The 13639-nt window shown below is 34.8% G+C and overlaps 1 protein-coding gene across 1 annotated transcript in view; it reads left to right on the top strand.

Moving 5' to 3' along the window:
* Positions 1-13639, top strand: part of UBR3 (ubiquitin protein ligase E3 component n-recognin 3) — a 104658-nt gene that overhangs the window by 64619 nt on the left and 26400 nt on the right. The window contains 5 exon segments of the mRNA XM_032693887.1: positions 146-256; positions 1773-1973; positions 2791-2927; positions 8148-8179; positions 8182-8232. Coding sequence (XP_032549778.1) covers positions 146-256; positions 1773-1973; positions 2791-2927; positions 8148-8179; positions 8182-8232 — 532 coding nt within the window.

The raw sequence follows: 13639 nt of genomic DNA, 5'->3' as shown, positions 1-13639 counted from the left end.
TCCTTTATTTCTACAGCATGTCTTTTAATGAGATAGCATGCAAATAAAAAAATCTGTGTATCTTAAATCTTAAAATAAGTTCGAGTAAATACTTATATAACTTTACATATAAGTGTTGTTTCTTACTGTTTTTGCTGTGTTTTAGAGTTCCTGTCTGCAAGCAGTGTCAATAGGCTGGGAAGGAGGTGTTTATGTACAAACATGTGGTCACACTTTACACATAGATTGTCACAAATCTTACATGGAATCTTTACGGGTAAGTAAAACTAAAGGTCATACTTGTTTATTTGGATCTGTTCTTACTGAAATCAGTTGAATTTATCATAGAAAGAATACTTGTGTTTACATGAGTGGACAAGATGGTTTTATTGTGTTTTCAAGAACTAGGGATACTAAATTTCTTATTGCATCTTGACATTGTTAACAAAGTACTTTGTTTTCAGTTATTTTGATGTATCAGAAAAAATACTTAACCCATGTAATAAAACAAAAACTAAATGATGACTTCTTGTTCATATGAAACTGCTTTTTTATTCAAGATTACTTTATGGGTTATTTCTTTAATTTTTTTTTCTTTGTAAGTTTTGTTGATTTCATTTTCAGAAAAACTGTGAGCAATACCTTCTATTTTTAGTATCAGCAGTGGTCTTACTGAAACTTAACCTCTAGAGAAATAGGAAGCTGTGCAATCTTGATTGGATCCCATGATGAATTGTTCTTTTTCCATATTAATTTAAATTTGCTTTCAGCAGTAGTTGTATTGTCAGGAAAAATGTAACATAATATAAAAATTATATAAAATAATTAGCAATAAAATCTGGACTTTCATGGTGGAGTTTCACTTTACAGAATTTTGGAAATGTAATTTTTTGCATCACATAAACTCTGAAGTCACTTTTCTGATGGATTCTCTGTTAAACTTGAAATAAACTGTTACTCCACCTCATTGTTGAACATTTCTAAATTATATCTAATAATTTAGATATCTAAATTATATCTAATTATATCTGAAGCATGTTTTACTACTACCTAGATGAGTGCATAATAATTTTGACTATTTCGTAGTGTTCTTAGTACCAACATAATTTATATAGACTTGTGTTCATCCGGATAAAACATTTATTTTTACATAATACGATCAGAGATGAACATCCAGTAAGGTATGTAAGAGCCTCAGCATTCTGGGCTGATTGCATGAAGGTTACATTACAGTCATTGTTTACTTAGCAGTTCTCCCAGGAATGAGAAACCATGGAGGCAACTCCTGAAACGGAAGCAAGGTTACTTGCCAGTAACATGAATACTGAGGAGATGTCCTCACTTCCCAAACACATACTTCTGCATCCATTTTTTGATCCTTCATGTGATACAAGAAATAATCAGGATTTTTCTCATACTGCCCTACAATGGCTTTTTGATTAGGTTTTTTTTAAGCCTGTACTTGGCTTAAAAGTTTCAGACTTTATGGAAATAGCTAGAAAGAGACAACACTCATGAAAGGTTCAAAACACTCCATTGAGGTCTTTCTAGTTTATTATGGGGATATTGTTGACAATGAAGAATACTTAAAAATTAGGAAAGTTGAGTTGGAGGATTGTAAGACAGTCTCTAGTAAAGATCTTTGTCAGTGAAGTGAGGAACTATTATAATAATCCTTTCTTTACAGGTTTTTGGTTTTAGACTTAGAATTAGCTATACTTCTGAAATATCAAAGCAAAAAAAAACTATAATCTTTTGCAAATTTTAGCTACATATTCTTTATTTTCTTTTAGAATGACCAAGTCCTCCAGGGTTTTTCAGTGGACAAAGGAGAATTTACCTGTCCCCTCTGTAGGCAGTTTGCTAACAGTGTTCTTCCTTGTTATCCTGGAAACAACGTGGAGAGAAGCGTTTGGCAAAGTCATAGTAACAAGTGTATGCAAGACCTTGTACAAGAGGTGGAAGATCTTCAAGAACAGCTGGGAACTTTCCCAGTAAGCATCAGTGTAAGGCAGAAAGATCCTTGTTAATTTGCCTCTACCTTTCAGTTTTTACATTATATTGCATTTGTGACCTCTTAAAAACTTGGGAACCTGGGAAAGTTCATTCTTTTCTGATATGGAAGACAGCATACCATTTTTTTCACATAAAGAAATTTTAAATATTTAGAGTACTTAACTGCCTTACCTACTAAAAATAAACAATTGAAAAGCTGTGACAAAATGTGATTAATATAATTTTTTATGGAGTACATTTCTGGTTTTTTCCATAGTGATTTACATAAAATGGAGTCGTGTAGTATAAAATTAATTTGTCATTTCTTTACAATATAAACCCAACAATATTCTTGTAACTGGAAGGTATTTAAGCAATACCTGTTAAGAACTTCTTAAGGTATGGATTATTTGTTTTACAGAAAGAGCAGTTTACAGATGCTTATGTGTTAAAAAGCTTCATGAGGTCATCTGAAAGGCAGAATAAATTAAATTTTGTTAACCTTCCAATCTTGGAGATGCTTTGTGTTAGTTTTGCATACTCGTACAGTGCAAATATACTTCAAAAGAACACAAGCAGTGAGATTCTTGAGCTTAGGAGTTGGACAAAGCAGTTATGTTTTTATATTCAGAACAAATCAGAATAACTTTCCAGAATATTTTAACACTTCCGTGAAACAGAATACTGGCTTTTAATGCATATTTTTTCATAACCTGCAAATGTGTTTTACAGATATGAAAGTGCTACACTTTGCAATCAGCTACTGCATTTGTTGAGGTAAAATTAAGTAATATTCTCTCATGTCTTTGTTCATAGTCTGAAACCAATCTCAGTAAAGAAATGGAATCTGTAATGAAAGATATAAAAAGTACCACACAGAAGAAGTATACAGATTATAGTAAGAGTCCTGGATCACCTGACAATGATTTCCTGTTCATGTATTCTGTAGCCAGGTGGGTATGTTTTTCTTTTTGTTTTTTTTTTTTTTCTTTTGTATTTCTCACTAATGTTCTTAGTCGCCAGATAGTTTTCTTCTTTAAAAAAAAAGAAAATATTTCATCCTCTCCAGAAAGTACTTTTTGAATACTTAATACATCAAGATTACATTTTCTGGTCATATGCGGCATCTGCAAAATGATGCGCCTCTTAGTTCTAATTTTTAGTATGTGCAGCAGTGGCATAAAACCTGGAGAACAATGTGTCGTGTGCTTATTTAGTGTTCTTCTTCATTCAAGGGTTTGCTTTCCATATATCAAACTTTATGTTGAATTTCTTCTTCTACCTTTCTTTCCAAAATTGTCAACTCTCTCCTACCTTCTTTAGCAGAATGAGATTATTTCTGTCTCACTGCCATATTGCTAGTTTTTATATCAGAGGGTGTTTTTATTTTTTTTCCCAAAACATTAGTTTTATTTACTTAAGTGGGAGTCACAGAAGGATCTTTTTCTACGTCAGCAACCAGGAATCTGTTTTTGTGTGAGTAGACTTCTAGAAAAAGTGTTGAAACCACCAGCATTTTCTTTGTGAAGTTTGATTGCAGTTTTAAAGCTGTCAGAACAGTCCCCCCTTCCATCTATACCATTAATGTTAAGATACTTTGAATAGTTAATCTATTCAGAGTTACTATAGTGGAAGGTTTTCCCACAAGAAGTTGAAATACTCATTTAGCAAATAATGGCTCACTGAGGCCTTCAGGGTAGGCACTGCCTGCAGAGAAGCTGCAAGCACACAAGGGATACCATCCAGTAGCATTTTTCTGTTGTACTTTCATAAACTCTGATTGCTAACTGTCTTTAGTATATAAACAATGGAAATATTCAAGACTTGGCTTGGCAGGATTCTGGGTAATCAAATCTAAGAGTCAGCTTTTGACAGAAGATTAGACCATCTAATCTCCAGAATCCTCTTCCATCTTAGATTATTGTATAATTCTAATAAAAGTAATATCTGTATTCTTCAAGAATTTTTTAACTGATTTTATACTCTTCCAGAAATACAAAGGACTCAAAATTATTGTTTTGCATATAAAAATATGTAATCATGCCCTTTAAGGTGCAAAAATAGTGTTACAGTACATTTCTGTGTGTAATGTTATATAATCTTTAAAATGCTAGCTAAACATATTTTTTAAATGTCTCTATATATTATTTTTATATTTACACATGGAGCCCAAGATTTTGTTTTCATTCCAAGACTTAAAATACTTCAAACCAGAGCAGCATTTCCATTGCGCTTGCACTGCTGGGGAGAGAAATTTCCCTGCTGTGATTAGGATATACCACTTGTACTCATTGGACCTCTTCTGTTAGGTTTAGACTGGTGTCAGCAATTTTTCATTTATCCATGACTGAAGGATTTCAGGTGTTGGATCCAACCTTTCTGTATCATTACCATAACTCGTAAGATCACTTATGAGGTGGCTGGCAGATCAGCTACAAGTGGTTAATTTCTGCGCAATCCAGATTTATGTACTTCTACTACTTGATAATTGCATAAGAACTACAGGTTAAAAAAATTTCAACTTTTAAAAAAGCATTTTAATACAACCTTGCAGACTGTATTTATGGAAATAATATGTAAGTCAGCTGGTTGTCCTCGAAACTGAAAGAGTTTTCTTTGCATGATTTAGTATGATACCCCTCTGTTCCTTACCACCCAGTAACTTGTATATTTCTAGTTCATGTGTTCTGAAGCACTTAATTGGTTTTGGTCAGACTATCTACAGCTGTTATTCAGTTTTTCCTGGTATTTAACATACAGATAAAGTGTTCAAGATGATAAGCAGCTCCTGTTTAAATAAGCATTTGAATGCAGTGATATTTTTATTGACTCTATATATTTGCAAGTGACTTAAACACTCTTAATCTTCTTATAAGTTGTGTTCCATTTTCAATCAGAAAATGACATCATCTGCTGTCTTAAAAGATGCTAGTTTACAGCTGGAGGCCAGCTTTGAAGTGGATTTCTGCATGCTGGAATGGGAATACTGCTGGTGAAATGAGATGTAGCCAGTTTGCTGTAGCTTATCCTTTCTGCTTCAGGAAAACAGAAACTTACTTTTCTTAATTTTTGCTTACCTGGACAGATGTCACTGGTAGCAGAGAAAAAGAAATTACAAAGGAATTCTCTGCCACTTACTGGGAGGGCTAACCCCTGTCTGTTTTGCTAGCATTCTGGGCCTTGGCATCCTGGGTCTTGGCATCCTGATTTGCATGCACAGCTGGAAGAGCAGCTCCTTGGCTATCTCCTGCTGCAGTCTTGCCTACAGTCTTACCTTGATAAATTTGTACCCTTTTCATATGCCTCCCTTCTTGGCTTTGCTGACATTTTGAGAGTAGTGCAGTGTGCTATTCACAAATTCACATGTGCCTAGCTTTATTTTTAATAGTTCCACATTCATAGCATTGGTGACTGTCATTTGTGGCAGTATCTTGGAGGACTGTGTCTGTATTGCATAGCTGTAGGTCTCGTGCTTTTCTTGACTATGCCAAGATGGAATCATAGAATATCCTGAATTGGAAGGGACCCATTTCTGTCAGCTATATATAGATTAACACAAGAGCCCTGTGTTCTTTCCTTCCGGTCTGTGCCTCAGTATCTGTGTTTTTTCCATATATATGTTGTGTTTGTAAAGTGAAGTGGGAAAAATGATAGCGCTTAATATGCTTTTTCTGTCATAATAGGAAGAGGGGGTCCATCCAAATATATTCCCTTTCTGGAAAGGGCATTGCATTTTTACTTCCCCCTACTCTGTCCTTGTGTGAATTCTGAGAAAGATGCAATCACCCTCCCCACTCCAATATGTTTCTCTAATACAAGCCCACAAGAAGGGATGAACTAGGTCTGTTTTTAATCATGAGTCTGGACAGCTGAGCAAAATCCATCTTCTCGGGTTTTTTTTCTGTGAGTGAGGAAGATAAAACCAGTGTTCTACAAAATTTGTTGCTCCAGTGAATGACGCAAAGATTTTTAGATAGGGGAAACAGTCACTCACATAGATTTTCTGTCTCCTCTTTCCTTCATGTTGAGGAGGCTGAGATAGCAAAGAAGGCTTTCTGAGACCGCTCTGTGTTCCACACTTCTATCAGATGCCCCCAGTTTTTCTTCATTACTTTTCTTCAGTAAAGGGCAAAGGTTACTCAGGTCCTCAAGACAGAAGGGAGCCGAAATTAGGGAGGAGACACACTAGTCTCCTTCAAATATGATTGAGGTCTGTACCCGATTTAGGATATTTTATGATAGGTAAGTGTTCATTTTCACAGAAGGTGCTTTCTCTACTGTGCACTTGTATGCCAAAGTTCAGGTATGTCTTGAAAAAGATGTACTGAAGGAAAAGGTTAATACATTTCCAAGAAAGCTGAGCTGAAAGGTGTTGTCTTTGAGAAGCTGGGGGCAATAAAGAAGTGTGGGAGGTGCGAGTTGGTATGATATGTATGAAAGGAGTGTATACGTTTCCAGAAATAACTCTCCTTATATTCCTTGTAGCAAGAAATGCTATATGATGCCTCATATGTATCAACAAGAAGTTTTTTCAGAATTGTCCCTGAGGTTTGTTTTGTAAAGTTGTACATGTTTCTTGGTGAAAGGAAAATTTAAAATTCTAGATCTAGCAAATTATTCTTAGATATTCGGGTAGTCTTTTTGATTTAAATCTTAAGTATCTTGGTTTTAATGGAAGACTGCTATTAATTTTGTTATAGAAATTAGTTATCAGAGGGTTTGTAGAAATAAACACTGATTTCTTTATATTCCCATGATGAACTAGCACATGCTGATCTACAGTTGCTATTTTGTCCACTAATATGAAATCCCTGTCCCTGCTTCCTTGCTGGTAGATTTTAGAAGTTCAGTGAGCACTGCAAATCGCCTGAAGAGTGGAAAATTCCCTGTCACACAGATGCCCTTATCAGCAGCAACCAGATGGAGCTCTGAGCAGGCACATTATCAATGTTAAATTGCCTTTCTGAGTAGAGAGGATTAAGCATTCCTTCAGAAATGGATGGCATAAGCTGCAAACTTAGGAATAGTAATATTCAGAAATGTTGCTATTTTAAAAACATACGAAAGTATCTTAACAAACATTGCATATCAAAAGTGTGTTATTCTTTCAAGTTGATAGAGCTGAAATTCTTAAAAAATAATTTGTTCTGAATAAAATAGTCATCCTGTAGTTTCTTCTTAAATATATGTGTGTAGGGGTGTGTGTTCTTAGCTTAGATATGCTATGTTCCTAAAATTCTAGAATAGATTTTAATACGTATTCAGTTATTATATTGAACCTAAAATTGTTTGATTTTCGTTAAAGGACAAAATATGTTAGAGTGAGCTTACAGTTTAGATTGAATTAGCAAAATAACATTTCAGAGTAATAGAACTGTATTCCTTTATTTTAATTGAAGAAATATATGTTGACTTATTAAAACAAGCTCTGAGAGAACATAACATAAATTGTTTGCTCCAGATCTTGGGGGTAAAAGATAATGCAGTACTGAAGCATCCAATTCCAAAATTAAACAAAGTTATCAAATTTGGCCTAAACAGTTGGTGCCTAAGTATCAGATTACAATAATACTAGGAAAGAAAGCATCATTGGGACATGCAGAGATTTAGTTACACAACTCCTGTTCCATACTAATGAGCTGCAGTGAATGCCAGTATTTGATTCAGAACTAACCTCCCAGGCTTTTATTAACTAACTTATCTATAGAGGTCAGTGCTTTCATTATGATTTAGACTGTATTCATACTTGATTAGTTGATGCCATATCCATTGTACTGTCTGTTTGTTTAAAGCAAAACAAAAGCCCTGCCAGTGAAGCGAACACTCTTTTAGGTGTATTTGATGGACTGAAATTTAGCCAATCTGTGTTTTTTCCAATAAGCACATAAAGTCCCCTATTATCAAGGAACTGTGTGTGCATACAGAAAAAATGCCTCAGAATTAACATTTTTTTAATTCTCAGTCACAACTCAATGCCAATAATATAGTACTTATAACCACATATGGCAACATCTTCATAAGGCTTGTTTTATTCTGAGATGTATTTTGGCAGTATCTCATGCTAAAGAGTATGCTTTATTAAGTGTATGCTGGGAGTTCGTCATGACTCATTCATTGCTGTAGAAGCTTCAGGTAATGCTATTCCATTCAACACTGTTATGTTTTTCTTGCAGAACAAACTTGGAACTTGAACTGGTCCATCGAGGAGGAATTTGTGTTCGGGAGGTGCAAGCACAGCTGGGAAAAGATCATGTTTAAGTAAGTTTCATGTTATTAAATGGAATATAAATTATTAGAATATTGAATGAAATGTCTAGTTCTTTCTAACATTTCTAAATTATGTCAACTTTTTCCTTTTAAAAAAACCTTTTTTTTTCTACCATAAGTAGTCTTTGGTTTTTTGTTTCTGTTTAAAAAATCTGAAAACTAATTTGCACAGATTATTCATTAGAGCTGTTCGTGTCTTGTGAATATAATCTATTTAGAAATCAATTGTCATATATCCATGTAATATGTTTAATATGTTCACGTTTTCTAGTAAAACTAGAAGTATTTTAAGGGTGAAGCAGGAAAGCTTTGTTTCACCCTGGCTGTTGCTAGGAATAGTAAAGAAATTTTGTTTTTCTGAATGCTATATAGACTTGATCGTATACTTAGAAAAATGCGGCTTTTAAATGTTTTTAATTTGCCTAGTTCCCCCCCTGGCAGGACAGTTTTGCAAATTTCCTTTGTAGAAACTCTCAAATCTTCGTTGTTCTGAAACCTTTAATATTGTCAAATGAAGCAATTCTCATTGTCAGAAGGGGGTTTTTTCTTAACAGAAAATATTTTAATTTTTTTCTGAAATGGACACTTTCTTTTGTCAGGAAAACAGAGCCTGAGAATACAGCTACTACTAGTATTTGTTTAAGTCAAGCTCCTGTAGCAGTAGCAGCAGATTCAGTAATAAAAATGTCAGGAAGCTTAGGCCCACCTCTGCCTTTTAGTAGATGATTTGTGGGGGATGCTTTTCTTCATTGTTTGAGGTGACAAGCCACCAAGAAGTGTCATCAGGTGCTATGTCGTCCACATCTTCTCTAGGACAAAAGCCTTCTGTTACTGCCAGGAATGTAGTTCAAGTAATTTCATTCATGTGTTGTAGTTTTGAAAAGTAGTTTGACTGTACTGCACGTTGTCTTTCCTCATCATTACATCCCTTTCTCAGCAGACCAAAGTACCTGAAAAGTGTGTGTATTAAAAGAACATCTCCAGATCACTGTTTCCAAATTTGAAGCATTTAATAAACCAAGGTTCTACAGATAATTTCTACTTGCATTATGATATATTTTAATTGTATGTTCACCTAGAAAGATGGACATTTTCTCTCTGAATTTTAGCAATTTGCTAATGTGTTTACCCATTTCACAACCATATATTTGGAAGATGATGATGAGTAGTTTAAGGTGGAGATTCAGCTTAAAATTGAGAAGTTCTTGAAAGTGAAAAAGTTTATAATTATACATAATATATATATAAATATATTACACATAATGAGTGTATCCCTGTTTTCACATGGCTTTACTAGTCATACAATTTCTTGACATTTTAGAGTTTAGAAGAATGAGTACAGAGAAGTGTCCTGTAATCTCCAAGGTCATATTTTTATCTTGTTGATAGTTTTTCAAATGAGGAGATCTCTGCCATGTATATAGATGTGGTTTTGCATTAAGCAGCTTGGAGACATGAATGTCATCTGTTCTTTGTTAAAATGTTCACATGCTGTTTATGTTCTGTATTGGTACTTTATAAAATTGTTATGTAGCAAGCGAGTCATATTTAATCTTGCACTAAAATAGACTTGTTTTTAATGTAAGGTAATGCAGTTCTCCTAGAACAGACCTGTACAGTATTTCATTATTATTATTATATTTATATTAGGACTTTAGGCTAAATATGACTAGTGGGATCCGAGTTAGTTTTATATATATATATATATAAAAAACAGGGTTTGTTTTCACTAAACCATTATATATAATTGTGTGTTTCCTTCTTTGCCCCTTCCCTATGGTTGCATTTAAAAGATAAAAAAATGGCAGTTCTTTATATGCATGTTCTGTAGTCGATTTTATCATTTTTCCATACTCGTTTATTTTTCCAAGAGGTAATCCTGTTTTTAAAGTTTCACTTAAAATGTACCTTCTTCAACTTTTTCATTGCCTTATGCAATGAGGAAAGAATGAATTTAAAAATCCATACCCCATCTAGGACTTGAATACTGTTTTGTTGAAGTCTTGCTTGCACAGTATTGAAACTGCTTTTGTTTTTAAGTGTCACTCAGGTTCAGCAGAAGTAACCCAAAGTATAGCCCACTTTTGTTTTTCATATGTGTGAGATACTGGAGTGTTTCTCTTGTGATTAAGCATACCACTCTGTATTAGTCTTGTAACAACTGTAAAGTTTGGTGATTAGATATTGTGGAAAACAGAATATGTTGTCCCAGGTGAGCTGTTACAGCAGCAAACGTCAAGGAAGATGGTGGGAACAAATAGGTCAAGAGCTGTTTTATTAGATTGCACCAGGAGGGCAGTTGCTCTTGGGAAGTAAATTTAAGAATGATTAATGTAGCTGTTAGTGTCAGTGACCAAGTCTGTGTGAGAAGAATGGTGAAGAAAATTGGCTGTAAAATTGCCATTTCAAGGCTTAAAGCTGTGTGTGCGTGCAACCAAAAAAATGCAAATAGAGTCCTATTACTTAAAAATTGAGTCTGTTTTAAGGACTACAATACAGTGTTAGAGTCTATGGCTTGAAAATTCTCTTGGATTTAGGAGATAATTATGATATGTAAAAATTGTAAGGTCTTATTTCTCTGTTTTATAAAGTGTAAGAGATCTGTTGTGCTCTTTGTTTGTATTGTGCTATATTTATAGAATGGGTTCAGAACACAGCATTAAGGCTGAATAATTATGACTTCTCTGTACAATTTTTGTATAAGGCCATGAGCAACCTGGTCTAGTGGGAGGTATCCCTGCCCATGGTGGCAGGGTTTGGGACTAAATGATTTTAAGGTCCATTCCAACTCCTTAACATACTGTGATTTTGTGACCTCTCTTTAACTTGTGTGTGTTTGCCTCTGCCATCATTAGTCTGGTAATCTTGCAATAGTTGATGAACAGTTCCACAAAATTTAAAAGTTACCTATAAATGAATTTATAATCTAGTAGTTCTTCCTTTTAACTTTTAAATAGTTCTTTTCTTTCTTTCTGGCTGTTTTCTTTCTTTTTTTTCCCCTTTTCCCCTTTGCGATAAGGATCGGATTAGGGGTTTTGGGAAGGATTAAATATTCTATCCTCTTGTCCTCTGGCTTCAGTTTCTGTGTAAATGAGCTCCTTATCCTTACACTTCCCACAGATAGCAGTCTGGCATTGCAGCATCAACTGCATTACTTGGAAAGGACATTAATTTACAATGAGACAGAAAAAAAATTATTTAAGACTTATTTAAACTCTCCCAAAATAAAGTGGCCAGCGCCTTTCTAACTTCTAGAATGGTGGTTCTAACCATGGAGATACAGTATTGTTCCATGGGAGTTGTGTTGGTTGGTTGGTTTGTTTAGTTGGTCAGGTTTTTTTCTCTTGTTCATTTGAAGGCTGTATCTGCATTATGATGTTAATATCAGTCTAATCACTGTTCAGTATGTGTTTTGGTGAGCACAGAAACTCACTGTGACATTAAGGATTTTCTAAGTTGTTCATGCTCCCTCTGTATCAAATTTTCCAACTGTATTGAGGGTGATGGCTGTCTCCATTTTATCAATATGGTCAGTGACCCTTGCAACCTTAGTATTGGTTATTTCTGTAGGAAGAAAAACCTAATTCTTTTATGATTCATTATATTCCAACTGTTTCTTTCCTGTAATCTGTTAATGTGAATATGGTTGCAAAGATTCCTACCCAGCTCTCTGCAACTACCGAAAAGAAAAAGAATAAAAGAAGTTTTCAGGAATGCCTCTCTACAATGGATTCCCATGGTTGGTTGGGCTTTTGGTGCTGCAGGTTTTGAGGTTTCTTTTAGGTTTTCTTTTGCTTATTTTTGGGGGGGAGGTGAGTAGGGAGAGAGTTGTTTATGTTTGTTGGGGGGGAAGGGTGTCAGTTAGGAGCTGTCAATCTGCAGATCCTTGGTGCCCATTCATGCTAACTTTGAAAAAGCAGTTTTTCTCACCAACAGGTGATCCTTAAGTATTTTCTAAAGACTTTGGTATGCCATTAATGTCTACTGTGGGAGAAGCATAGATAAGTACTGTTAGAACTCTATTGCCAAAGTTCATTTCATACACTGGCAAGTTTCGTGGCGAGGATAATTAGCTGCTTCATCAGCAATTAAGACTTGAGATTTTGTAAAGACTATCGTGTCTTAATGCCTTAATGGGCTTTTCCTGACCTTCACATTTTTTTTATTCACTGATTCAAATTACTGGATCAGAGATAAATGATCATCAGCAATGCTGTCAGCAGGTCTTTGCAGCTGCTGTTGCTAAGTGGACTATATAAATCCGTACAGGGAGGAAAAAATTCCTCAATCTCCTTATTAACAATCAAGTCCCATCTGGCTGTATCAAGTGGCTTTTGTTATCATTGACATTCTTCTTTATAGTACCAGGAAACTTCAGGGGGAGAAGAAGGGTGTAGCATTTCTAGTCTGGTAAGAGCTTCACAGTTGAGACAAGGATGTTCTCGATTCCACTTGCAGAGAACTACTGTGTCAGTGTTTTGTGATCTTTTTGCGTTGTAAATTTATACAATGTAAAAAAGAAGTCTGGATCAAAATAGCAAAATAGAGATTTCTGTGACAGCAGTATGTGTTTCTTTATGTCCTCCTAAAACAGAGATTGGGGAATAAACAGAAAGTCAGCTAATTCCTTAGTTTTATTTGTTTATCATTATTACAGCACTTTGCTGTACATTGTGGAATTGGCATTAATAACAGAAAACATTATCTGACTTCAGCTCTGGTAATTTGAGAATTTAGTTTACAGTCAAGACCAGAAAAAAAGGCAGCAAAACTTAAGCAGAAATTTGGGATCGCTTTGGCAAAGACCAAGACCAAGATTACTAGTGAGACCAAAACTTACACCTGCATGCAACTTCCTGAATCACTCACTTTGTTAGTTCAGCACAACATTTTGGAATCTGTCAAATCGCTATGTGTTCATCTCTCTCAGTTTGGTCATCTTCTATGCTGTGCATACCACACTAGACCTGAAAAGGGTTGTGGAATTGCCTTTGTAGACTCCTGCTTTTGTGCACTTTGGCAAAGCAGAATATTTTTTTGAGAGGTTTGTCAACATCTGTAAAATGAATGTACTTTAATATTAAAAATAGTAAAGAATGCATCTGCAGGTGCTAGTGCAAGCAATGTGTTTATGTAGACAAAATACCCATTTATCTCTGTTTTTTATGAGAGGAGCAGCATTAGAATGCTTTCTCTTACAGCTTCACACCCAGTGCAAAGACAGCATCTTATCCTTTGAGCTGCTCTTTTGAAATTACCGATTCCAGCTGAGTTTAATGCTCCTCTCTCACAGTAGGTTAACTTGCAATAAATTATACTGTGCATCCAAATTGTGTGATTTTTTTTTATTCAAATTAACTGGATGCAGCCTGTCTAAAGTATTATGAATTTATGAGGA

Source organism: Chiroxiphia lanceolata, chromosome 7 (genome assembly GCF_009829145.1).
Source record: "Chiroxiphia lanceolata isolate bChiLan1 chromosome 7, bChiLan1.pri, whole genome shotgun sequence".
In the NCBI taxonomy this organism is placed as follows: Eukaryota; Metazoa; Chordata; class Aves; order Passeriformes; family Pipridae; genus Chiroxiphia; species Chiroxiphia lanceolata.
This window is presented reverse-complemented; position numbering and strand designations above follow the sequence as displayed.